Source organism: Dysidea avara, chromosome 3 (genome assembly GCF_963678975.1).
Source record: "Dysidea avara chromosome 3, odDysAvar1.4, whole genome shotgun sequence".
In the NCBI taxonomy this organism is placed as follows: Eukaryota; Metazoa; Porifera; class Demospongiae; order Dictyoceratida; family Dysideidae; genus Dysidea; species Dysidea avara.
The window spans coordinates 27,273,769-27,300,993 of NC_089274.1; the positions used below are offsets into that span (position 1 = coordinate 27,273,769).

Consider the following 27,225-nt stretch of genomic DNA (forward strand, 5'->3'; position numbering starts at 1 on the left):
CACTTTAGACATCCACTCCCTAGCTCCTTGTTCACAATTCCTTATTGTTCTTAGTAACCCCTCTTTATTACGCAGATCCTGAAGGAAATGGCCCGGGTCTCTTTTGTCCGTAACACGTGCCGTAAAATTTCGAGTAAAGCATCCCTCAAAATACTTATTTACTGTAATGGATTTTACTGACGATATCCGAGACGCGCTTCTTTCTCCAGACAGTGGCCACCATCTACATCCAGTTACAAGTCCAGCCATGGAGAAAACACGGATCGTTTATAAAAATGCTGATGCTGTCAAATATCAAAAACCGTAAACTTACACGTACTAAACTGGTTTATCTGATTTGAAAAACTGTTTTACCAGTTTACACATCACGTGACCAGCACAACAAGTTGACAGCACAGCAGTTTTATAAGCAACCTATTTTTTCTCCATGGCTGGACTTGTAGCTGGATGCAGATGGTGGCCACCGTCTGGAAAAAGAAGCGCGTCTCGGATATTAAGATCATCGTCAGTAAATAAGTATTTTGAAGGATGTTTTACTCGAAATTTTACGGCACGTGTTACGGACAAAAGAGACCCGAGCCATTTCCTTCAGGATCTGCGTAATAAAGAGGGGTTACTAAGAACAATAAGGAATTGTGAACAAGGAGCTTAGTCTGGCGTAGCCGACCCGCACGCGTAACGCGAGGGCCTGGTGACAGCCGCATTCAGTACCTGTGCCAGCCTTACGAAAAACTGGTGCGTCCAATCAGATCTCTTAGTGACCAATTAACAACATTCTATGATGTTATTCCGATTTGGTTACTGATTATGGCGAGCTTCTTATGTCTTTTCTACAACCAGCACAAATGTAAGGGTTTGTAGAGGAAATAGGCGTCATTCAAGTGCAAGTACAGTAGCTGCCGCGCTCTGTTACCTAAAATTGTCCAAGTGTTTCGCGCGTATTTTCAAATTTAATTGCATTCCATCTGCACAGGTACTGAATGCGGCTGTCACCAGACCCTCGCGCTACGCGCGCGAGTCGGCTACGCCAGACTACAAGGAGCTAGGGAGTGGATGTCTAAAGTGATAGAATGTGACCATGCAGCTCCTTCCATTTATGGTAACCTACAGACGGAGAACACGTCCCAAAGAGCAGTGCAGCCGTACGTTTGTGTCGAATTACCTTTTGTTTCCACTAATATTAGGCCTGATGTTTCAGTAGTCAGCACGTCATCCCAGCCAAATGACCTAAAACGTTTCATTTTTTTTTGTGGAAATAGTATATCCTCGTCCGGGGACAATGACAAAAGCTTAACAGATAGCCTCAGGAAACTTTATTTAGACTTGCTGATCCAACTGATCCATGTCAGAAGCTACAACAAGGGAACTATGTCTGTAAGTGGGCTTCTTGTTCCATCTAACACTATACAGTCTAGAGTGGTGCTAACTTGGAATCCGTATATATATTTGAAATTGTAGCATCCAAGGAATTTCTCACCGTGGACAATGTAAAGGCCAGACTACGTACTGTCATTGCAGATCAATACCACAATGTTTGTGGGGGTGAGGCAGCCACTAACGTCACTAAATATTTTGCAACCATGTTGGAACAAAGTGACCTTGAAAAACATTTATAAACATGCGATTCAGTTCACTCTACTGCATGCCTTCATTGTATTCTATCATTTTTGCATCTGCAGACAAGGTGTACAAAGCTCCTCCTGTGGACCATAATCTCAATGAATTCTTTAGACTAATACCAGCTGACAAAAATGCTGTAGAGAGAATCAAAAGAACACTATTTCCGCTAAGCCCTATCTTCAAGTTTTTTTCGTTTCCTTTCCTGGATGGTCCTTTAAGTGTTAGTGAAATCCGACAGTGTTTCTTTAATTTTGCACAATCAGTATATGAAGCAATTGAAGAGCTCCACTCAGTAGTTCAGTATGGCCATCTCGACATCAGAACACCGAATATCTGTTTCAAAAGAAGTGAAGGCTCTTCCAGCCCATACATGGCTGTACTGATTGATGTGGACCATGCTGGTCGAAGGCTACCTGTAAATTTCAACTCTATTATGTTTGATGCATGTTTTGACTCAGTAGATAAATATGATTGGAGACAGTTCGCCATAATGTTGGCAAGAATACTTGATGACAACATGGAAAATTACCATGAAGAGGAGCCATTTTTTCCTGCAGACGAATTTGGTGATACACTCCAATCTGCTTTTCATAATGGTGAACCACCAGACATTACCAAATATGTTCCATTGAATTCTGAGCTATCACTTTCCGAAGTATTGAATATGGCATAAAAACAAGCAAAATTTTAATTTACATGAATATTTCCATGCATAACATTATGTTGCTCTTATTATTGTTGTTTCATGTGTGATTAGAAATTGTTTGTGTTTGCTGTACTCTCCTAAATATTTTAAACTGCATGTCTGTTCAGTAATCGTAATCATACTAACTGGAACCTGAATGAAGGAGACAATGAATGAGCTGCAACGCATGTTCGTGCCTTACAATTTTAGAGCCAACAAATGCATGTGCATAATATATAATGATGTTTACTGACCGTGGACACATCAAGTAGAGCCAATTTGGTATAATCTCAATACAGTAAACATGTAAAAATGTTAACATTGCTATGGACAGAGGCAGGATTTATGTTTCAAGGGGAGGGCCCACATGCTCCTAGGTCACCTGTATTTGGCTACCCTAATAGAATAGTCACTTTAAAAAATCAATAGGGGGTCATCCATAATTTTCAGCATTTTCACAAGTGTACAGAGAGTGTTCTTTACCCCTCCCTCCTATGAGAAGCATACTATAAAAAATGTTGCAATTGGTACTATACTGTGTAATTGTTTGGTTGCATCTATATACTTCATCCTCTGATTTGTCACAACACTATATACCATATAGACAGAATGTTGATTACTTGTAACCTTGTTTTCAGGCATTCATCACCTTTGACTTTCTGTCTGAACACTACTACTAAATTTTCTCTTTACACAATAAAAGACCAACATTTTTAAAAAGCATACAGGTGAATTTACCCCTTTCCCCCTAGTGTACTCTGTATATACCCTTGCAAAAATACTGAAAATCAGTTATGGATGATCCCATAATGCAAGAAAATAGTGAAACGTTAGTAAGCATCTCTCTGCTGTATTTTTACTGGTAGCTAGTATTACTGTATATAACCAAATGTGGCATGGGACACATTTGTTGTATAATAGTTAGACGCCAAGAACCAGGGTTTTATGGGATTTAGAAAACTCAAAGGTCCTGGGTTGTAGTGCCCGAGCGCAGCAAGGGCACTACTAAGGGCCTGAGGGTTTTCTAAATCACGTAGAACCCAGTGGTTCTTGATGTCTAACTTATTTAGACTACAACTCGTTATTGTACATTGACAGAGCTCTCAACTAGTGGAAATTACTTTGAGTGAGAACATAAGTGAAAATGAGTGAGATTATGTAGAGGACAGGAGACTCACCTGTAGTGTGTGAATCACACACCTAAATGGAAAGGATTTCGCCACTAGGGGGTCTGGGGTATGAGAAAAGTTTGCAACTAAAGACATTCTCAGAAGCAATTTTGATCAAAAATATCAGTGTTATTGACAGTTATTCATGATTTTTGGAAAGGGATTATATTGCATAATGTACATATATATACATAGCTATTATATAATTCATTGTTTGCTGCTGTGTGCCCTGTTATATTCTAATGTTGCTTTCTTCACAGATTTGAACACCGCTTCTGCAGGACTGCATTTATGACAAGGCTCTGTTTTGATTGTAACAGATAATGACCTGAATACATACAACCACTCTACAGCATGGAAATGACTGTTGAAAAAATGTGAAGTAAGTTAATTACTTGGTTAATTAGCTAGCTATAAGGTGTGTGTAATGAGTTCGACTTTCTGTTTACATGGCTTCTGTTGATGGTTGGTGGCTGAACAACCCTAATATATGTGTACACTCATGAATACAAGCTGCAATATAATTAAGCGTACTCTTACGAGTGATCACGTGATGCTAAGAAACGGCTGCTTTGGCAACTCAGTCAGCCTGACCCAGGCTGACCGCTGCTGTGCCGGCAACTTAGCCGGCTATAAAACGTTATACTGAGTAAATCGATAGTCCGGCCATAGCAACATATTAGAGGGTACCCTACTAGAAAGTTCTCTGAGTAAATCAGTTAGATTAGGCCAATGAAACTTGATTACCAGTTTCTCGCTCAGATTTTTGAAAATTTGATGAGGGCGGGCGGTTATTATTCATTATTTTTCCAAAAGCACAACACACATCCAAACATGAAGATTTCTGCCAAAAAACAGTGAGATCTACACTGATTACTCTTGCATTAAATAGCTAAAGTACGTTACTAATCTATAACAAGTGATTTTTCCATTAGAGTATAGCTGATTTCTCTATTAGAGTAAAAGTGACTGTTCTATTAGAGTATTTCGATCTGAAATACCAATAATGAAATTCCATGCGGGTGGATTAAAAGCATGCGGGCGATGACGTGAAACTGCTAATCAAGTTTCATTGGCCTTATGTTATGAAACACGGAGAACATCTGAGTACCTCGCACACTACACACCGAGCTACACACTAACTTAACTTCTTGTTGTTTTTATACTTAGACTACTTCTGATTTGTCGCTCAATGCCAATGATGATCGAGTGTTAGCTACAATCAGATCTCTTCTGCTGCAATTTACACACTGTGGCTGCATAGGAAGACACGTCTGCTCGGAAGGATTTGAGCACTAAGTTAAGGTCGGGGGCGGGACACAACTCTCTACTGCGGTTTTCCAAGTTCTTGCAATGCAAAGCGTCATGCGCTATACAAGCATGTACGTGCGCAGCTGTTCAACAGTGGATTTTCAGTGACAACTACTGACTCACAGGACTTCAAGGATGCCTACGCATACAACTCGACAGCCACAGAATATTACAGGAGTTTTTAAAGAACTGCGCATACTGACACATTATTAGCGCATGACGCTTTCCATTGCAAGAACTTGGAAAACCGCAGTACGCGCGTCGTAAAGAAAAAAGTTTCTGCACATGCGTGTTAGCATGACGGCAAAGTGTGGTGGCTGGTGCTCGCGTGATCGTTCATCGCTTCACGGTTCAGCGGTTTAAGAAAACAACCGGTACTTAAGGTCGCAGAGAGACATAGTGCGAGTGAGGTACGTTTGTTGTTGTGTATTGTATGTACAGTAAGGTAAATGCGGGTATTTCCGGACAGCATACAATTCCGGACACTTTGGTACCTTTATCAAGCTAGCCGAGGAACGAAACAACGGATTGCCTTGAAATTTCTGCTGTGAATAGCTATTCTTATAGGGATTATAAAAATCGAAAAGTGTGTTCTAGTTGATTCATTCTTGGGTGCTATACACGAAGTGTCCGGAATTGTGCGCTGTCCGGAAATATCCGCATTTACCTTACCAGCGTTGACACTTCCGTTGTACTTGCATAGTCAACTGCTTTACCCTAAAGATGTTAAAAAGTCTGGCGCCGCCCGCCCCTTCGCTAAAAGTAAGGGTCTGGTGAAATACAAATACCTAATCATTTCAAAATAGACAGCGCACGTAATACTTGTTACGTCAGATGATTGCACTTCAATTCGAACAAAAGCATTGTGTTGCCAAGGCAATTTCTGTGTGAACGTCATTGGCATGCACTAATTGGATAGCGCCGAATCTGGGCGCTAGAAATAATTTAGTAGTGTTTCACTAGACCCTTACTTTATGCGAAGGGGCGGGCGGCGCCAGACTAGTTAAAAAGTTGATCATTTGTTGACATAGTCTGTCTCCACCCTCCCTTTCGCTTAAAGTAGTGGTCTGATAAAATACACTTCCCATTTCACTTGTTGACAACATACACAACCGCAGGGGGTCTGCCACTTTCTCGAAGGGCGTACGAGATTTCGAAATCACAGTGATTTCTCTGAAATCAATGATTTCATTAGTGATTTCATGATTTCAATTGTGATTTCGTGATTTCAATTTTGATTTCGTGATTTCACCATGGTTGACTCTCATGGAGCTAGAACAGGTCCAGAAGCTTCGTCATCGGTAAACTGGATGGTAAAAGTTATGTCTTCACTAGAGTCTAGTTCAGAAGCAAAGATGCTGGGGCCAAAGCCGCCTGGCTGAGATGATTGCAGGCACCAGTAGCGGTGCTGGTTTGTGGTTGTGGTCTTACGGTAGTGCTGATGATTAACAGGAAAGCTAACAGTGTAAAGAGGCTGTCTAAAAAGGAATAGAAGCCATCCCAGAACTTTGTGCATAAGTTATATTCTAACAAGGGTAAAAAATAATAGGCGTGGATCAAGGAATGCCGCACTGGCCTGGTTATAGCTAGCATTTTAATGAGATTTTTTACGAGGCAATCCACAACTTATCTGCAGCCTATCAATACCATTATCCTCTTAGCCACACAATGTTCAACTAGACACCACTACCCTTACCACTTCATCCAGGTACTTAGCTACATGAACAGGCATTCCTTCTTTCCAAGAGCTGTCATCGACTGGAATAATTTGCCAACTTCAGTGATTGAGTCAGAAAGCATTATCAAAAAGCCACTACATACTTGTGCTGTAAAGTAAAAATGGTATAGGCAATGTTAGGCATTGTCGAGTATTGTCTTTACTGGTAGATATAATAAAGCAGTACTGTTGTTATCTTGTGTATTTTCTTCCTTGGAGCATTACTCACGGCCCCTTGGCACATCTACATGCCCAGCAATAATAGTAATAAAAGTAGCTGATGGTGATACATGTGATTATTGGAATTGGTTACTATTACATGGTTACGTGTCATCAGTGGGTCCACATGATTTCAGTTACACTTTTATCACTGAGTCATGATGAATTGTAAAACAGTATCTTTGGTAGGAGATAGACTTGGACTCAATCAGTAATGATTAAGTAATGAAAAAGGTGTAAAATTATTTGCAAAAAAAGATAACAAACAAGTACATAGAAAAATTAAGCGCTAAAGAATACAAAAATTAGCAAATTACAAATTACCACACTAATTATAAACTACTTACAAGCTACACCTACTTAACTACAATATAAAACCTAAACAAAATCTATAATGTCCTCTGAGCAAAGAGCGTAGTGTCTAAGGACCATTTTGGCATTGTATTTCCATAAGGTCACTGATTAGGTAATTGTTCTCCGTAAAATTTGTGTGCTATACACTGTTAGCTCCAATGCATCCTGCATTATCAGTTCTTCAGATAATATAATGCAAACCAGTATGATGCATTGCCAGCAATGAACATACCTGCAAAATTTAGTAGAACTTATAAACCTTATCTGATCAATATGTGATGTATTTAATCTGCATGAAGCTGACTTATATGCAGAAAGATAGCTACTTGTATGTATTACCTACCAGTTTTATAATAGACAATAGATTAAATCACATCTGCAAGTTGACATAAACAATATCTCTGCTAACATCAGTAACATGCACATCCCTTCCTTCACAATGGTATTGAAAACTGGAATGGCTCTCTGTTAACAACCCTGATCTCATTTCATATTGACTAACAACCACAGTGGCAGGAAACACCTTAGTACACAGTCGACTGATCTGGATACATCCATGGTCTTCATTGTGTATGCCAGGATTGTTATATATGAAATGTTTACTTGCGAGTTATGCAAAGATGTTTAGTGGGTCAACTGAACAAGCAGAATCATATTATGTGAGCTGATCTTTGAAAAGTTACACCTAGTAGCTAGTTACTAACCAGTACTGACATACATGTTTTTTAGACAAGCTGCATAATTATTTGTCCTGAAGCTAATGCTGGGAACTACTTTCTTTGCAAAAGTGTGCTTATAGTTTGTAGCCCTTCTACATGGTTAACCCGTTTCATCATTAACCCGTTTCATCATTAACCCGTTTCATCATTAACCCGTTTCATCATTAACCCATGCAGTCATGTACTGTCACTTGTGGCTGCGAGTAGAGCCTAAATTGCTGGTCAACACTAAAAAAGATTCCGAGATAGATTCTCAGATCACTTGTGTGGCTCCAGTGATGGAAGCTTTTGACCATTAATGCACTCAGCTTGGGCTGTAAAATTCTAGAGATTGGCAGCCGAACCAGTGCCAGATCAAGTTATTTGGGCCTTAAATCACTTCTGTTATGTTCCAATTAATAATATCGTGTAATTCAATGCGTCCATAATTTACGGAAATATACGGAGTTTTACGATTTTCGTTTTCAAAAAGTGTGATTTCTGATTTCTTTTGAGTGTGTGATTTCATGATTTCAAATGAGATTTCTGACGAAGCGTACAAGATTTCAAGAGTATCGGACCCCTCACACAACGGTGCATAATTTAAGATTGCCCTGTAATTTGAATAAAGCCAGGGCAATAAGAGGATATAGGGCTAAAATGACTCAGCAACATTGTATTTTATTATGAGTAAAGATGCAGTATGATTTATTGTACCTATTACTAAACACCTCATACAGGCTCTGCCTTCTGTATTCGTCCTCCAGTGCCTAACTGGTAAGGCCCCTATTTGATGATTATTAGTTTCTCATCCACCGCCCGCATCCTTCTTAGGCTATCGCATGGTAAGCCATTATTTACTCTGTGCATGCTCAGAAGAACACGTGATACCAAACCGTCATAGATGACGTTTTTTTAATTAACGCTACAGTGTGCCAGTATTTCCTTGGCAAATTACTGCAGTGGATTCTATTTTCGACTTTTTCAAGTCAACTGAAATCCTGCTAGCTCGATAGAGCAGGATTGCAACTAAAACCAATGTTAATTTGTAGGAGGAAAGAAGGAGAACTTGGACAAGGTCTGTACATCAGTGTATTAATATTATAATGCCCTAATGATAATGCCCTCCTGCCTGCATCATAATAAATAGAAAGACTGGATGAGAAACTAATAATCACCAAATAGGGGCCTAAAGAGTTGACAATAAATACAAGTAAATATTTTGTGGGAACTGTAAAATAGCGTTACATTGCAATGGTTATTTTTGTTTGACATGGTTGAACGTCATCGGCTTTATATAATAGCATGGAATTTCAGTGCTAAAACCTGTTATACCTTACCATAATTAGTGGCAACACCACAGTTCTTACTCTCATCATGCCGATGCTGATTTCATTTTTGAGCCAGTCTTTGTGGTTGCGTGTAACCGAGGTTTTTCAAGCATATAGAATATAGATGAGTTGCCTAATGAAGGCATGGCAATAATTACGTATGCAATCCTATGCAACTCTATTTCAGTTTCCAGAGGGCGAGTTACAATAGAGCGATTAAATGGGATATAACTGGATGCCTAATGGGCATAGTAGGTTATGCCAATTGCATTTCATTTCTGGAAGACCATCTCGTTTCCCTAACAATCTTGACTATGTGCCTTCTTGGTTTGGTTTAAATCAACTTTAGCTGTTCTAAAGAAAAGCAATACAGATAAATACAAAAGATTGCAAGCCAGCAGATGAAACCAATTACAGTATCACTCTGAACACCAAAAACAAGGTTAAGAAAATTGTGAAGCTGGCTCAGAAGTACAGCAAATACCAGGTAATGTTGCAGATTCATATACTGGAGAACCGAGCCATTATGTTGATGCCTCAAATCATAATGCTGAGCTGCCTAGTAATGATATGGAATTGTCAGCAGTAAAGTATAACTGCCAGCCAATGATGTGGAACTGCCATCCGATAATGTGGAACTGCCGGCTGATAATGTGGAGCTGCAATGATGTCGAGCATGATATTGAGTGTTGAACTTCTAGAACTTGTTGAGGTAAAAGAAAAGCTGTTTCATACAGAAAGTGTACTAAATAACACAAAAGGATTCAATGAGAAAATCATCGTTTTAGCAAAATGTTTAAAATCAGCCACTGATGCAAAATATGAAGTGTTTGAAAAGTTTCAGAGGAGAAACTTTATTGATGAGATAAAAGTGCCAAATGTCAAACATAACATTGAAGATCCAAAATGGATGGAAAAAAACCTTATGGGGGGGCTACCCTCTTGTGGTGTTTTTTTAAACCAGGCGCACCCACAGCCGGCCTTCGGCCAGCTGTGGGCACGCGCCTGGTTTACTGAAATTGTTTTCGTAAAAGTGTGTGTGTGTGTACCTATCTATGTTTGTCTGTACACACCCACATGAGCAAAATCGTTTAATAACGGTAAAAGCAGCTTTTACGTAAGAAGTGAAATGAAGTCTGTATTAAACTTCTGCACAGGTGAACTTTGCTCTGAGGTGGTTTCTTCTCGGCAGACTGAAATACGGGTGTGGTGACTTTCCTCAGACTACCTTCCCCTTGAGGTTTTCAGGCATTTATTAACTGAAAAACAATGGTGCAGGCGTCGTACAGTACCAGGAATAGCCTATCGCTTTGAGTTGAAAGGGGGCATAGCCCTTACGTACACGAACGAAAATGAAGAGCAGCTTTGAGGCTTTGTCAAGAGAATTTGTAGGAAAAAATACATTAGTCACACTATAAAACAGTTTAGAAGATAGTTCTGTGGGTAATATGTGTTGGTAAAAGTGGTTTGTTTAACAAACGCTTCCTTAGCATTGCATAACAACGTAATTGAACAAATTATGAATATTTCACGAATTACAAAATACGAGAATTAGCTAATAATGTTATTGCACTACCCAAAACTACCCTATTGTAAAGTAGTAATACATAGATGGTCAATTCATAGTAGTATATACTGTCTATGGTTAATTCCAGATGAGTTAGCTAGCTGCATGGCGCCTGGTTTTTTAGAAGTAGCACAATATCAACTTGTTTTCTAAGCTTGTAACATACCTCACACCACTTGCAACTAAGGAAAAGGGTCTTGATGCAGGGATTGATGAGCTGTTGGTAACATTGATGAAATCACGACTCCCAAGCACTAACAAATGAGCTCATTGGAAGTATATTTGATGTGCACCACACACAGTCATGCCAAATTGCTTTAAATCACGTTATGCTAAAGCTGTGTGCATAATAGACTGCTTTGAAGTATTTATTCAGCACCCTACATGTTTGACAGCCAGAGACCAGACCTACTCTAACTACAAGAACCATAACAATTATGTTCCTTGTTGCTATCACTCCAATAGTACCCTTTGTTTCAAAATGTTGGAGGCTGTGTTTCTGATCGACATCTTACTGTACAGGGTGGCTTCCTCAGACATTTAAATTATGGGGACTTGGATATTAGCCAACAGGGGCTTTGATGACAGCTGTCTAAGTTGCTTTGGAAGAATGGAATATCCTAAAATTCTCCATGCAACTTTGCTGATAAACCCGATCAAGCAAGACTACAAAACTGACTTTGCCGCAATTGATACAGTATGATCTTTGTGTGGTACCATGTTTGCATCCATAATTTCTGTACATTGCTGTTGTATGAATAATACATATTACCATATAGGGGGAAGTTTCAATGGGTAAAACTTTCGTGGTTGTGGACAATCAAGCTTATTCATGGTTAAACTTAAACTTTTGTGGTAGAGCAAAGAATGGCAGCGCCCACTGAAAGTGCTCTGCCCGTTTGGGTGTAAACAAGTTGCTGCCGTGTATACCAGTAAGTTTTCACTGTACATCGATTACGCTGTTATCATCTGTGCTACTATTTTCATCTTGCTTTTTGGGTTTCACGTATACAGTGCAATATGGGAGCCATTTATTGGAGAAGAGCTGCAGTGCACTAGGGATGAAGATGATGACCATGATTGATACATGTGATTGTACTATGTCTTCTCAAATGCACTAGATATAGAAAGGGGCATGTGTCCAACAATCTGTCTTCATTTGATCATGCTCACAGTGTGTACGGTAACAGGTAGCCGAGAGTACTCCTCTGATCTTGATCAAGGTGGGTTGCAGATTCCTTGTACTCTGTGCTTCTGATGATAAGAATTGGCTAGAGAAATTGGTGAGGTTATTTGTGGCAAGATTTTACACAGCCGATCCATCAGGCAAAATCAAACTAACACCACCAGTGGATAGCTACTGCTAGTTTTGACCCTCGGTACTACTCAAACTACTTTTTAAACAGCTGTCTTTTCTGGGTGGTGTGTAGAGCTCAAATGGAAGTTTCTGGCCTTGTGGAGGGCCTGGCTTGGCAAGAACCAGTGCTTTACTGGTGGATGGCCTGATATGTTGGCCAGATGTTTATTGTTGTTGTTGATTTTGCTACATATTAGCCACTAAAAATCCAGCACAGCCCTGTAATCTTGTGTTTGGACTCCAATTGTGGTCTGCCTTCATTTTGAAGTCTATCTCTTCATCACCCCCATCCTCCACCCCTTTGTGAGCGCTCGTGATACTACTCCGCATGTCCAACTGCTCAGATTTTCTATCTTATTTGATGGGAAACTCTACAAACAGTTACAAGTGCTGGAAGTGGTCTGAAAGGTAATAGATTGATGCATCTTTTGTGTGTAAATTTCATACACATGCCTGCTATCCTTTGTGCTGTCTTGAATTCTTTAAAACCGTTTATCTTGAAGTTTCTAATGTGCAATTTGGATCATTTTTCCAAAATCCAGTCACATTTAACTGTGGTAAGCAGCTTGATGGTGCAGATAGCTCCAGTTCTGTGAAACTTGAGCTGGTTGAGCTTGAATGTGAGCCTGTCAGCAATTAGAGATAATTGCCACAGCAGACATTTAAGCAAGCAGCAACAACTTAAAGTGGTGTATGAACTGACAAGCAAATACAACATAGAAACACTATGTTCCACTTTGCTACAGAGCCGCCAGAAGGGTAGACTACCAGAGAATTAGTTACAGCTAATTTTGCAGTTCCAGGCACCACTGGATATTAGCTTCAAACATTACTTGCAAAAAGTAGTGAACATCTATAATTCACTCTTTACTTCCTTAGATGAGGAAACCCTGGCTACAATTCACAGATATTTTAGTGAGCAAGGAAATTCAGATGCAAAATATAAAATGTTCAGATGCAAAAGGTGACAAAAGATTATGGGATGTTTACAGTAGCTTTCCTTACCTCTTTGGCGTACAACCTGGATCCTACAGATGGTCCAATTCAATATTGCCAGGACCAGTTTAAGAAGTCATTTATGTGACTGTCTGACTAGAGGGAAACTTGTATGATTTCCCACATGCACTGTTACCTAGCTAGCAGCATCCTGGAGTGAACATTTAACCTAGACAGTCTTTTGTATATAGCACATCATGATTGTAGCTTACTGTTTATGAGCTATACCAAGAGTTCATAATATATATACTAAGGAGAGTATCCTACTCTCATATACCCCTGTAGAAAGGCGTATCGTGAAGTTATGACGTAACACTTCTGAGTTCGCCCGTTTTTCTTTGTATAATTAATGATGTCATTAGTTGAACATGGTATCGATTGAACGCGTGCCTGCCAACGTCGCTAGCAACCAAATTAACTCCAGCTCTAAGCATTTCTCACCCAACTACAATCGTTCCTTAATGGGTTAAGACCGCTTCGTAGGCGTTTCTTACTAGGCCATTCGCGAATACGGCTATCCTGAACGTCGCAAGTGTGAAACAGTGCTAACGATTCTTGCACTTTACGGCTTCCTGTACGTCACAGACCACAACATCTTGTCATTACGTCATAACTTCACGATACGCCTTTCTACAGGGGTATATGAGAGTAGGATACTCTCCTTAGTATATATTATGAACTCTTGGCTATACATAATAATGTACCCTATAGTCATCACACTCGTCAATGTTTCATCACAATTCCAGCAGCCTGAAATCCATTAATGATTATAGTTGGGTTGGCTAGAAGGTGATCAGCTACGCCCATTATTCGTTGTGAGATTTCATTTCCTTAAGGTTACGGTATAGTCATGGGCAATCGTTCAAAATTTTGAATGCCTATCAATACTTTTTGAGAAGCCCATAAAACCAGTCTAGCAACGTAAAAAGTTTTAAATGAATGTGAAGCCCTTCATATTTAATGTTTTTATGTAGCTACAGTGTAGTTTGAGGCAGGTGGAACACTACAATTTGTTGTAGTAACACAAGTAAGCCAGCCAGTACATTGCTCAGCTCCAGCTGTCACTACCATGTTTTTCCGCCAGCTGTCGCTACCATGTTTTTCCGCCGCCAAATACAGCAAAAGTTGTAGGCTCTATTGGCTTTTCTGGGGCATAGTGATATTGTATATTAAATTTATTAGGTCCTGTAGAAGCGTTTTTGGCGTGTTTCTTCCCAGTGACTCAGATACATGCCTTCAAAGAGCTTGTTTCACTCGAAAAAACTACTAAAAGTTCAATAAAACGTCTATACAACCAGTAACTTAAAAAATCGCTTCCACAGGACCTAGATATTTAAATTGTTTAGCCACTTGTGTTGAAATTATAAGGATTCAGTAATCTGTTAGTCTGGTTTTTGGCATTAGTAAAAACAAACAAGCACAATTAGTTGTATTGCTAACACAACACAGTTGTTGAAATTATTTATCCCTGCTTGGTTTAAAGCAGGTTTTGTAATTTGTTCTGCCCACGCATTTTAAACTATTCCGTAACCTTAAGTGGAAAAGATGTTGTAGGTCTAATGTAGTCACCATCCTCTTTTTGCTCTACGATTTGGGTGGTATACCACTCTTGAGATTTCTGCTTAATGAAGTCTTTCACAGGTTTATTAACACTTAATTCTAAGGGCTGAGGTACTTCAATGCAGTTAGCTAGAACATACACAATGTCTAGTATATATGGATCATCCATCACACTAGAAAAGTGAAAGTACAGTACTTAAACAAGGGCAATCCCCACTTTAGTCATGCTGGTTTATCGCTAATTAGCTACATTAAATTTGCATTTCAGATGATCTTGCTTCAATTGTTGGAGGAGTGTAAGTAATCCACTTGACAGAATAACTTGAAGATTGGTCTGTACATGAAGTTACTATCGTAGTGTAAATCTTTTTTGATTTGAAAGTACTGAGAGTATTAGCTAAGGAGATATAAAGCAAAATCAAATATGACATTGTGAAAAAAAGTGTGATTAAAATGTTGGGAAAAATTCCCCAGGTTTTGAGCCAGTGACCTCCACACCTATGTACCCAAACCCTTACCACTCTGCCACTGTTGTCTATTGCTCACCTCAGTGAATTTATACCCTATAAACGAAAGTTCCAGTTTGGTACACTAGAATGACAACTCGTAGATCTATCAGTGGAAATTCTAGAACATTCTATATGTGTTGTATTGAAGTGCTTAGAAAAGAATGTGTGCTCTATTAGAGTACTACAAATAGCCTATATCAAGTGTGTTGTGTGACCAAGTACAGCCAGTGTGGGCAGGTGACATACTCGTTTACGGAAGCAAAAATGCCATTTTCATGTATCCATAGCTTGATAGTGCTTGAATGGTAATTAATCATTTCTGCTGTGGAAACTTCCACAGGGTAGGGCATCTCCCATGAGTCAAATCTGCCCAGCTATCTTTACGCCTTCAAAATTCATTTCTTTGTAAGTACATATAGCCAAGCAGTCTTCGATGATTCCTTTAGTAAAGTTCAAAGGCAAATTAAAAGTAGGGCTGAGCGATACTACCGTTTTAGCAATATATTGCGATAGTTTGAAAGTATCGATATCGCGGTATTTTGTTATTAACTATCGTGATACCATACCTGTACATTACTGTCATTAAAAAACCATTTGTTATGCAGTACTTGGCTAAGAATCCTTGTAACTGATAAAGTCCACCCATCTGGTTTCCCCTGCAGAGAGGTGTGAGCACCACATCAACCTCAAAGCATGTGTTACAATAACTGTTACTGTAAACAAGGATAATAGTGGCTAGTTTGGGTAGTGTCTAATCACTGGACTGGACTACTGGAATGGACTACTGGACTGACATTTTTTTTAAATTACACATTTTTAAGGATGGGGTTACTGCAGAGGAGGTTGGTCACTTGTCATCATTCATCTCGTGATCTCAAAGGAAGGGTTGAACTAATTTAACCTTCACACTTCTTAATATTCTAAGGAAGGATTGCATATCCGTAACAGCGTCCCAGTGATATTACAAGCCTTCTCAGTACAATTTGCTGCTTTCCTAGCTGCTAAACAAACCTTAACACATAGAACAATGCTTGGTTGCATAATTTCGCATCATAGGAATAATTATGGCACGTGACCAGCCTCCTTTGGGGTTACTGTATATTTGGGTGACTTGTGACAACATTTCAGTACTGAGTAGTGACTAAAAAGTAGTTGTGATATGCCATATGGATTAAATTAAACATATTCTATTTGCTGCTGGACAGTATCTACTCTACTGTATAGCAGATACTGACATGTAGGTATACCCAAAAATATTTCTCTCTTATAGGCACATGTGATTATTGTAATTAAGACACACGATAGTGTGTCATGCGGCCCAAGAAGTCGGCGGGCCACACCGTGAGTATATTAACAGGAAGAAGAAAACGCAATTTTCACACCTATGTAGCTCTGTGATCCCTTATCCGATTGGAACCAAATTTGCTAGAGATGTGTCACCCAGTTAGGGGAGCCTACATACCAAATTTGAAGAAAATCACTCCAGCCATTTCCGAGATACTAGTGAACAAAATTTCGTTTTAATTTCTTCGTTTTTTCTTCATCATCTTTATTTCGCACACTTCGCAAAATTCGCCATACAACACGAATGCGTGCTTGGATTGGGCTGAAATTTGGCACACTTAAAGGGCTCATTAAGGCGGATCTCCGTACCAACTTTGGTAGGAATCCAATGAACATTCACGGAGTTATGACCGATTATGTGCGTAAAATAAGGTTGAAGGTCTGTCACGCCTACAGGGTAAACCCCTTGGAGGAATCAGTTGAAAATTGATATGTAGATGGAGCAACCATCGTAGGAGTGCCTTTTTGTGGTTTGAAAGGAATCAGGATAAAGACCATGGAGATAAGACACAAAACCCAACCTGTGTCAAAATTATGCGATCGATTTTTATGAATAAAAAAAACTATTAGTTTTCGTGTCTACCAGGCAAACCGCTTAGAGCAACGAGCTGACAATCAGTATGTAGCTGGAATAATCATCATAGAAAGTCCTTGCAGTAGTACAGAAGAATTGGAATACTAATCACTGAGTTATGATTCGAAAGGCAACTACATGCAGCAAATGTGAGATCAAGATACTCTAATAGAACAGTCACCCTAATAAAGCATTCAGCTGCATTTATAATTTACTCAGTTATATTACATTGCAAGTTATTCTGTAGGGAATTCAGCTACAAACAAGTCACCCTGTAGTCAGATCAGGTAGAAGAAGGTACCTAATAGAGAGTTCAGCTACAAAGAAGCCATCATGTAGAGAGTTCAGCTCAAATAAATCACCCTGTAGAGAATTCATCTACAAACAAATTGCCCTGTAGAGAGATCAGCTAGAAGAAGTTACCTTGTAGAGGGTTCAGTTTAGGGCTGAGCGATACTGCCATTTTAGTATCACGATCGATACTAAAGCCACTATTCACGATACTGAATAGTTCACAATACTTACAAATAAGTCAATCATAGCTGGTGCCACATAGTGTATTGCTCAGCATTCCTGCAGGAAGTCCTTACAGGTGATAGCAAACTACTATCATCCTTGTTTACAGTAACAGTTATTGTAACACATGCTTTGAGGTTGTTATGGTGTTCACACCTCTCTGCAGGGAAACCAGATGGGTGGACTTTATCATTTACAAGGATTCTTAGCCTAGTACTGCATAACAAATGGATTTTTAATGACAATAATGTACAGGCATGGTATCACAATAGTTAATAACAAAATATTGCGATATCGATACTTTCAAAATATCACGATATATCGCTAGAACGGTAGTATCGCTCAGCCCTAGTTCAGTTACAAAGAAACAATCATGCAAAGAGTTTAGCTGCAAACAAATCATCCAGTAGAAAGTTCCGCTATGAACAAATCACACTGTAGAGAGTTCAGTTAGAAACAAGTCATCTTGTAGAGAGACCAGCTAGAAGAAGTCACCTTGTAGAGAGTTCAGTTACAAAGAAACAATGGAGTTTAGTTGCAAACAAATCACCCAGTAGAAAGTTCTGCTATGAACAGATCACACTGTAGAGAGTTCAGTTAGAAACAAGTCATCTTGTAGATACATGTAGATCAGCTAGAAGAAGTCACTTTGTAGAGAGTTCAGCTACAAAGAAACCACCATGTAAGAGAGTTCAGCTGCAAACAAACCACCTGTATAGAGTTCAGCTAGGAACAAGTCACCCTGTGCAGAGATCAGCTGGAAACAAGTCATCCTGTAGAGAGTTCAGCTAGAAGAAGTGCATTGTAGAGAGTTCAGCTACAAAGAAACTACCATGTAGAAAGTTCAGCTGCAAACAAATCGCCCTGTAGAGAATTCAGCTACAAAAAAATCAGCTAGAAGAAGTTACCTTGTAGAGAGTTCAGCTACAAACAAATCACCCTATAGAGAGTTCAGCTAGAAACAAGTCACCCTGTAGAGAGATCAGCTAGAAACAAGCCACCCGTAGAGAGTTCAGCTAGAAGAAGTTACATTGTAGAGAGTTTAGCTACAAAGAAACTACCATGTAGAGAGTTCAGCTGCAAACAAATCGCCCTGTAGAGAATTCAGCTACAAACAAATCACCCTGTAGAAAGATCAGTTAGAAGAAGTTACCTTGTAGAGAGTTCAGCTACAAACAAATCACCCTGTAGAGAGTTCAGCTAGAAACAAGTCACCCTGTAGAGAGATCAGCTAGAAACAAGCCACCCGTAGAGAGTTCAGCTAGAAGAAGTTACCTTGTAGAGAGTTCAGCTACAAACAAATCACCCTGTAGAGAGTTCAGCTACAAACAAGTCACCCTGTAGAGAGTTCAGCTAGAAGAAGTTACATTGTAGAGAGTTCAGCTACAAAGAAACTACCATGTAGAGAGTTCAGCTACAAACAAATTGCCCTGTAGAGAATTCAACTACAAACAAATCACCCTGTAGAAAGATCAGCTAGAAACAAGCCACCCATAGAGAATTCAGCTAGAAGAAGTTACATTGTAGAGAGTTCAGCAGTTTAGCTGCAAACAAATCGCCCTGTAGAGAATTCAGCTACAAACAAATCATCCTGTAGAAAGATCAGCTAGAAGAAGTTACCTTGTAGAGAGTTCAGCTACAGACAAATCACCCTGTAGAGAGTTCAGCTACAAACAAGTCATCCGGTAGAGAGATCAGCTAGAAGGATTACCTTGAAGAGAAGTCAGCTACAAAGAAATCACCCTGCTTCATCTTTTCTTCTTCCTGTAGTAAAGAAAAAAATGATAGGTTAAAAAGCCCTAAAGCCAACCATAGGCCGGATTTGGGGTATACAAATACAAAAAGAAGTGAAATCTAATCCAAAACAGCCAAGCTGTAAAAAAAAGAGTGCGGCCCTGAGAAAGGCTATGGTGAAAAAAGATGTGAAATCCAAGGTGGCAGCCAAGAAATGGCTGTGATGGTAGGTTAATGGTAAAAATTTTAATAACGGCAATTCAGGTGAATTTTGTGCCAAGACCAAACGGCACCAAATTCACCTGAATTGTTGTTATTAAAATTTTTACCATTAACCTACCATCACAGCCATTTCTTGGTCGCCACCTTGGATTTCACATCTTTTTTCACCATAGCCTTTCTCAGGGCCGCACTCTTTTTTTACAGCTTGGCTGTTTTGGATTAGATACAACTTTCTATAACATATATATGTATATTGTGAATTGGTGACTAGAGAGAAACATTTTTGGGTATACCAGTACATCTACTATACAATAGAGTAGATACTGTCAAGCAGTGCATTTAACTGAACCCTTTTGACTACATTTTGTATTATATTCACCACTCAGTGCTGAAATGTTGTCACAAGTCACCCAAATGTACAGTAACCCCACCCTTAAAAATGTGTAAAACCAAAAAAAGTCAGTACAGTAGTCCATTCCAGTATTCCAGTCCAGTAGTCCAGTCCAGTGATTAGACACTACCGCTAGTTTGCTATCACCTATAAGGATTTCCTTTAGGAATGCTGAGCAATACACTATGTGGCACCAGCTATGATTGACTTATTTGTAAGTATCGTGAATAGTGGCTTTAGTATCGATCATGATACTAAAATGGCAGTATCGCTCAGCCCTAGTTAAAAGGTAGTGTCAAGGCCAACCATAGGCTGGATTTGGAACTTGCAATTACAAAAAGAAGTGATATCTAAAATCAAGAGTTCATAATATAAAGAGGGCCTCCCTCTCTATATTATGAACTCTTGCTAAAATTTATTAGCATTAACATCATTGCAGCCATTTCTTGGCCACCACTTTTCAGTGATTTCAGTTTTTTTTACCCAGACTTTTTAAGGCCTCACCTTTTTTCACAGCTTGTTTGTTTTTGTGCGGATTTTAAAAATTTCATAGCAACTTATTGGAAGCATGTAATACAGGTTACATTGAAGGCACTTTTGGCTTGCTTATGTCTAAACAATACTGCTAATGCACCATGAAGGTATTGTGAGGTTAGTATCAAACCTTCATGATCCTTACTAATACTACCACCATACTATATGATAAAGCTTCAAGTGTATGTATTACAGTATCTGTTCTTATTCACATAAATTTTAACCTTGTAGTAAAAGATGGCTACGGCGTCCGATCCACAACTAGACAACTCATTCTCAGAGTATTCCATTCAAACACTAGCCCAGCTGTACTTTGCGATAGATGAAGCTCCCCCAGTCAATCAGTTTTATACCAACTTTTCATGGAACGTGGTTGACACTGTTGCAGTTGATGGAAATACAAAAGTAATTAAAATGGAGACAAAGGGCATGGCCGTTGTATCTTCTAAGTTTTTCAAACGAGGATACAGAGTTGTTGCAGAACGTGAATCTAACCACAAAGTTGTTTTGCTGTGTGAAGGAGAAAATAGTCGTGCAGGCAAGCAGAAAATAGAAGCATACTGGGGAGATATTCAAGGTGCTCTGCAACGTTCACTAGTGATTAAGAGTGCTATTCAAACTATTGAGCACAGAGAAATGGGTTACTATCAAGAGCCAACATCCGTTGTTGCTGGTTTTGATTCCATTCAAGGCCAAGCTAGCAGCGAGTTCTACCAGACCATTCATTATGGCACAATCAGAAAAAGGGGAAATACTGATAAAGTCTCAGAATTTTACTTCAATGATGCAGATAAAATCCCAAATCTTCATGTAGGTGTTGCACAATGTGCAATTCCGTACCAAAAATTCTTAACCAAGGGGACACTACCTCGTCCAAAAGGCTTTGTCTCCAAGTTATTTGAAAATAATAAGAAAAAAATGATGCCAATGAGAGTCAATTACATTAATGAAATGGAAATGGATGAGTTTAGGAGGTCTCTAGCAAAGAATGTCAACGATTGTTACCTCAGTTACTTGCGATACTTGCATGGCAGTGTTGAAAATATGGCTGATGTTGTTTACAGTGAAGAAGACAGCATTGCCATTAAGAAAACACTTGTTGAAGATCTTTCTCGAAAATTTTACACAACACAGCCCGAACATATGAAAATCCTGCAGGATAAAATAGACACATTGACTGACAATGAAAAAGAATATTTGGATGTGCTCAAGCAGTTTGAAGAAAAATTGTGTAACCCTCCTGAAAACCAAAATCAAGATGTTCTACTCTACATTCATGGGTTTAACAACTCAGTTGAAGAGTGCCTCTTACGTGCATCTCAAATTGCCTGTGATATTGGCTTTGGTGGAAGATTGGCTGTGTTTAGCTGGCCCTCACTTGAAAGTGCTGTTCGGTATTTCCAGGATAAAGATCAAATAGACCTAGCTGTTCGCAAATTTCTTGATTTTCTTGTAATGTTATGCCGCAGTGCAAGGAAGGTACACATAATTGCACACAGTGCTGCTAACTTACTGTTCACCAGGTCTGCTTTAGCTGCCAGTGCAATTCTAGCACAGTGCAAAGGTAAAATAGGTCAACTGATTTGTGCCCATGCTGATGTCAAGGTTGAGTTTTTCCTAGAAGTGTTCAAGGATTCTGATACGGTTGCAGGAATCGAGAGTATTGTGGATAACGTCACTGTCTACTACCATCAACGTGACAAAGCACTGTGGTGGGCTTCTGCCATATGTGGCATTGGAGACAGGATTGGTAGACAAGAGACGAGGCAACTTCCAAATGAAAAGAAACTAGAAAACATCAACATAGGAGAAATGTCCATTGCCAAAGAAACTTTCCTTTACTTTGTTGGTAGCATATCGTCCATCAAGCACAATGTTTATGCTGAAAATCCACTTGTTTTGGAAGACATGAGTGAAGTAATTAACAAAGGTTTTAAAGCTCATCAACGCAGTCATATCAATGTGGCTTGTTCTTGTTTTATTGTAAAAGCCCATGATGTCACCACTAAACCAGTCTGTCATCTGTGTGGTGAAAAGTATGAATATGTTCTTGACTCCTTTGTTCTGTAAGTGTTAGCCTGTAGATGTTATTTTACTTTATATTGGATTTTTTACATTTCACTCCATTGTTTTGTAATTATTCACATTGTCCTTTCTGTAGTACAATTGCAATAATATAGTTTCTGTAAAGTTGTATTGCACAGGGTGTATACCAATAACATTGGCAGCTGTATAATGTACTAGCTTACTGGCTTATACAGTGCGATAGTACTGTATAGTAGGGACCACAAAGGTTTGGGCATGGCACACAAAAAAATCACCCAAAAACTAGCCTCAGTATTCCCTGATGACAATGAGGCAGTATTGGTTAGGTAAAACTAAGCCCCAAACAAGATCGACCTGAAATGCTTTCAACTAGTTGCTATGGATTTTTCTTTTAATTTAATAATTAAATAGAATTTTTTTAGTGACTGACTGAGCAACTGATCGATGCCTTCAGACAAGCATAACTTGATAACGGCTAAGGCTACAGGCTTGATATTTTCACTGTTTGATGTTGCTTCAGATGGACACGTGCCTTTTGGCATATCACAGTATGTACAATGCATTCTTCATGGACTTACCAGTGTCCTCCTTTGTGTCCCGTGTCCCATCCATCTTTGCTGACAGCAAAAGGTGTCGATTTGGGGGTAGCATGTGATGGCTTCCCTTTGTAATGGAAATCGTCTGTATTTTTTCATAGTGGTTACTTTGATTGCAATGCTGTGTAACAGGTTGAATATAGCTGACATGGATACTCCACTTTTTAGATGATAATTGATAGCCGGTATGCGTGGGTTTTCACCAGTCTTGTTTCAGTACTTTTTATCGATGTGCTATGGTCCCTACTCTCTTTGAAAATTCCAAATGTTATTGTGTACTTGTCATTTATTCATGTATAACAGTATTTCTATAGTGCATCTTCATTTAAAATATCACACATATCAATTGAAGGTTACATGATTACCATATTGTGCATTCAACCTAAGTTTTAATAAGTGAGTGCACGGCTATCTAAATTCCTACCCACTCAGGTAGTAACTGAACTTATAGGATCAGAGACACTCACTAGTTGGAGTGTCCAAGCTAATATTAAATTGACAACAATTCAAGTATATTATATGTGTATCTGAAAAAATACAGCCATGTAGCAATCAAATGCATGCATAAATCTATATAGAGGAGTAATAATTGCAAGCATTAATGTGACATCAGTGCTTGGAATCAGTAGCATTATGCCTCCAGCATTAACCTTTAGTCTCAGTGATATATATATAGACCCGAGCCATTTAACACCATCTGGCACAACAGGTTTGTTTAAATAGTATTAGCTACTAAAGAAAGTTACCATTCATCAGCTATATCATTGTAGTACCTTTATAGTTTATATTATACGCTAATACACTTGCAGAAGTCTACGTTATTACTTCATCGTTACATTTTCACCAGAGTGCCACACACTGACTGTGTCCCAGGGGAATTTGCCTGCACAAGGCTCAAGCACCTGAGTGGTACACAGGAATCTCAGAGCTGGTTCACTGGACAGCAGTAGCTATAGTGTAGTGTAGCACTAGTGTTGTGATGTAATCCCAGCCACTATTATAACATTCTTCTGTACTACTGCAAGGCCTTTCTATGAAGATTATTCCAGCTATACACCGATTTTCAGCTCATTGCTCTAAGTGGTTTGCCCATGAAAGTATATCTGTGTAGATTGTTAGCCAATGCATGGAAGTCACTGTACCTATTAAAAACTTTACGCTCAATTATGGGCATGTATAATAGGCCAAATTTGGATCATGTGTTTGAATAAAGATAATTACAAATGATGTATAGCTACTATCATTCTTATTTCTTGTTTCATCACTGGACTCTTTTTTCCATCATTTGTAATTATCTTTATTCAAAACACATGATCCAAATTTGGCCTATTATACATGCCCATAATTGAGCTTGAAGTTTTTAATAGGTACATGTACAGTGACTTCCATGCATGCATTGGCTAACAATCTACACAGATATACTTTCATGATAGGTTGTCTTATTGTTATTGTGGTGTGCTGTGTAGCTTTTCCTGCTGTAAGGGTTATGGCAACCAATAAATTCATTGTACAGCATGCTTGAAGTGCTAAAAGTAAAGTTGGTAGTGTGATGACACTATGGGATCAAAGAGGGACTTGCATGCACTAATACATAGTTTGTCTCAATAGCCCAGTATTGTAAAAGCTGATCTTGGGTAAACTAAAACACATACTATATAAGAGTGTAACTGATACATGTATTACTAGTTTTGTAGCTGTAGGCCAGGTCATAAATTTCGGTAGGCTTGCAGTGTTGTATGATAGCTGATGTGCATTCAGCACATGTTTGTTGATAGAATATAATATACATAACTGAACAGTCACACTTTACCATATTAAGTGGCACACATGCCACTATTAGTGCAATGATTGTCAACATTTTTGGCATATGTATGTGTTACTACTGAACTCACCATGATGTTGATGCTACATAAAAGCAAAATCCTTTGGTAGTGTAGTTTTCTCCTGGAATGTATCTGAGAAATAGGAGTAAGATGGATGAGGTCACATGCATGGGGCCATGGGCAGTTTCAGAAAGTTGGTGACTGCCAGGCTTTTGTGATGGCAGGGCCTATATAGCTAAACTTTAATACCCCTGATTAGCATACACTGGAAAATTAATGCAAAGCATGCAATCTATAGGCAGTCTGGGGGCATACTCTCCCAGGTTGAAGTTAAATCCTTATCTATGAAGTTGAATTTGAGAGTGATTTCAGCAGTTTATCATCTACTACTGTATTACTAAATGCTTGATTGTTGCCTTACGGTGACTGCTCTGTTTGGGTATCTTGATCTTGTTTGATCGATCAGTTTTTAGAAACCTTAGATTTGTTCCTCCCTTGAGTTAGTATGTATCATTATTATATAGCTATACTGAAATAGCCAAGCTAGGAAAAAAGCTCCCCTCCATAAAAAAGGTGAGGTAGTTAACGCGCTCATGTCACGTGATAAGGAGGTAGTTTCACACGTGACAGCTTAAGGCTGTGGACACAAAGTAATATAATATGTAATATTATTATAGTTACTTTATTTTATGGGTAATATGTAACTGTAACTAAATAGTTTTGTTGCAAGTAATTATGTAATTAGTTACTTTAAAAAGTAACTTGCCCAACACTGTGTGTTTGTAACTAGAACCGCCTGGAGTATGCTATGGAGCAGGTTTGGTGCCATCTGGTATAATCTGTTTGTGTAGAAAATACTATTACTAAAGAAAGTAATTGTACCCATTGTCTCCTGTATAATACAGTACCTTTAGAAAATGGTCTTTGATACATTTTTAAGTCTAAGACAAATTGGGGTGATTGTGAATATCACTTGAATGTATGAATGTGACTGGTTTCTATCCCAGTGCAAATTTTAGCTTGTACACCACTTACAAGTATATATTTTGCTGGTGAGGGTGAGGCCAATTACCATCTTGTGTGAAAGAATTGGCTTCTCCTCCCTTGGCTAGTAGAGCACCACAGCTCAAATGAAATTTTTGCTCAACCCATCCACAGAAAACCAACCTCCATGAAAGACATGGATAAGTTTACTCACTTCTATATGTACATGGTTTGGTAGGGTGAAGTCACACTTAAAATGTGGGAGCTCTGGACATCTTCCTTGGAGCACATGAAATTTAAGAAAAAAATAATCATGATGTCATGCAATCACGTAGGATATTAAACTGAATACACATCCCTCTCCAAGGAACATAGTTCCAAACCAAGGGTGGTAGTAACATACTAGGATAGCCAGGGATTTGCTTCATTTTTCAAGTTGCAGACCTTATCTTGAATAAAATAACCTTGCCAATGACATGTACAGCAGCCTGGAGCTTGATTTGGGTACTACCACTATTGTAGTACCAGATAAATTGCTTTATAAAAACACGCATGCATATGCAGCCACCTGTTGAATTGCAAGAAATGCTGAAGCCTCTGTACAAGCCACTTGTGAGTTTGTTGTTATAGAAAATGGATTGTTTAGCCTCTAGCCTATCAGACAAGCTGTAAAAAGCAATAATATAATTCAATCTTGGTGTGTTCTTGTAAGGGTTTTATTAGATTTAATGCTCTACAATATAGATACACACCCAAAAAGCTTTTACCATGAAGGGAAGGGGAGTACCATTATGCATTTAATTAGTTGTATGGGGATCCACAGTATTATCATACTGCAATACATATACTAATCCACCAGGCCATGGTACATAATAATATATTAATTATTATAGACCAGGAGCTGGAAAGGGGAGGGGCACAAACAGACTAAGTACAACTTATCCTGTCTCCCCTTATAGTGGTTGGGGAGAGCCAGATCAGTTCTCTTGTTAGGTACTGCATTTGTAAGCAGCAAATAATCACTTCTTAGTAGTGTCTCACTGTTGATTTTTACCATTTTGGCCTTTGCAGATGGTTGTGAAGTCTTAAAAGGCTATGAATGTCTTAAACAACGGCAGCACGATAAATATTTTAGAGGTGCTTAGTACGCATGAAGGTGCTGGGGGACAATTTCTCAGTTAGTTTCAGTTGGATTTGTAATGCTACTAAAATGTGGCATATTTTCATGAGTTATAAAATGATATTGGCCTGACATAATGTTTAGTATTTTAATCAGAACATAGATAATCAAGTGGTAATATCTATGATCAGAAGTATGGTTCCTCCCATTTGAGTATTATACAACATTAAGCTGTGAGGTATGCTAGA

At 38.8% G+C, this 27,225-nt stretch overlaps 1 protein-coding gene across 2 annotated transcripts; it reads left to right on the top strand.

Annotated features, from left to right (window-relative positions):
• Nucleotides 1–5,059: 5,059 nt before the first annotated feature.
• Nucleotides 5,060–22,598, top strand: LOC136250576 (uncharacterized). 2 transcript variants are annotated; one of them, XM_066042792.1, is made up of 2 exons: nt 5,060–5,195; nt 20,640–22,598. In XM_066042792.1, exon 2 carries the CDS (start codon nt 20,646–20,648, stop codon nt 22,476–22,478), a length of 1,833 nt encoding a protein of 610 aa, XP_065898864.1. In that variant the 5' UTR covers nt 5,060–5,195; nt 20,640–20,645; the 3' UTR covers nt 22,479–22,598. The 2 variants fall into 2 exon arrangements, with proteins under 2 accessions (XP_065898864.1, XP_065898865.1); XM_066042793.1 differs by having other exon boundaries at nt 5,089–5,190.
• The last annotated feature ends 4,627 nt before the right edge of the window (nt 22,599–27,225 follow it).

Coding starts and splice junctions, on each gene's coding strand:
- LOC136250576 (XM_066042792.1), top strand. CDS start 20,646: ATGGCTACGGCGTCCGATCCACAACTAGACAACTCATTCTCAGAGTAT.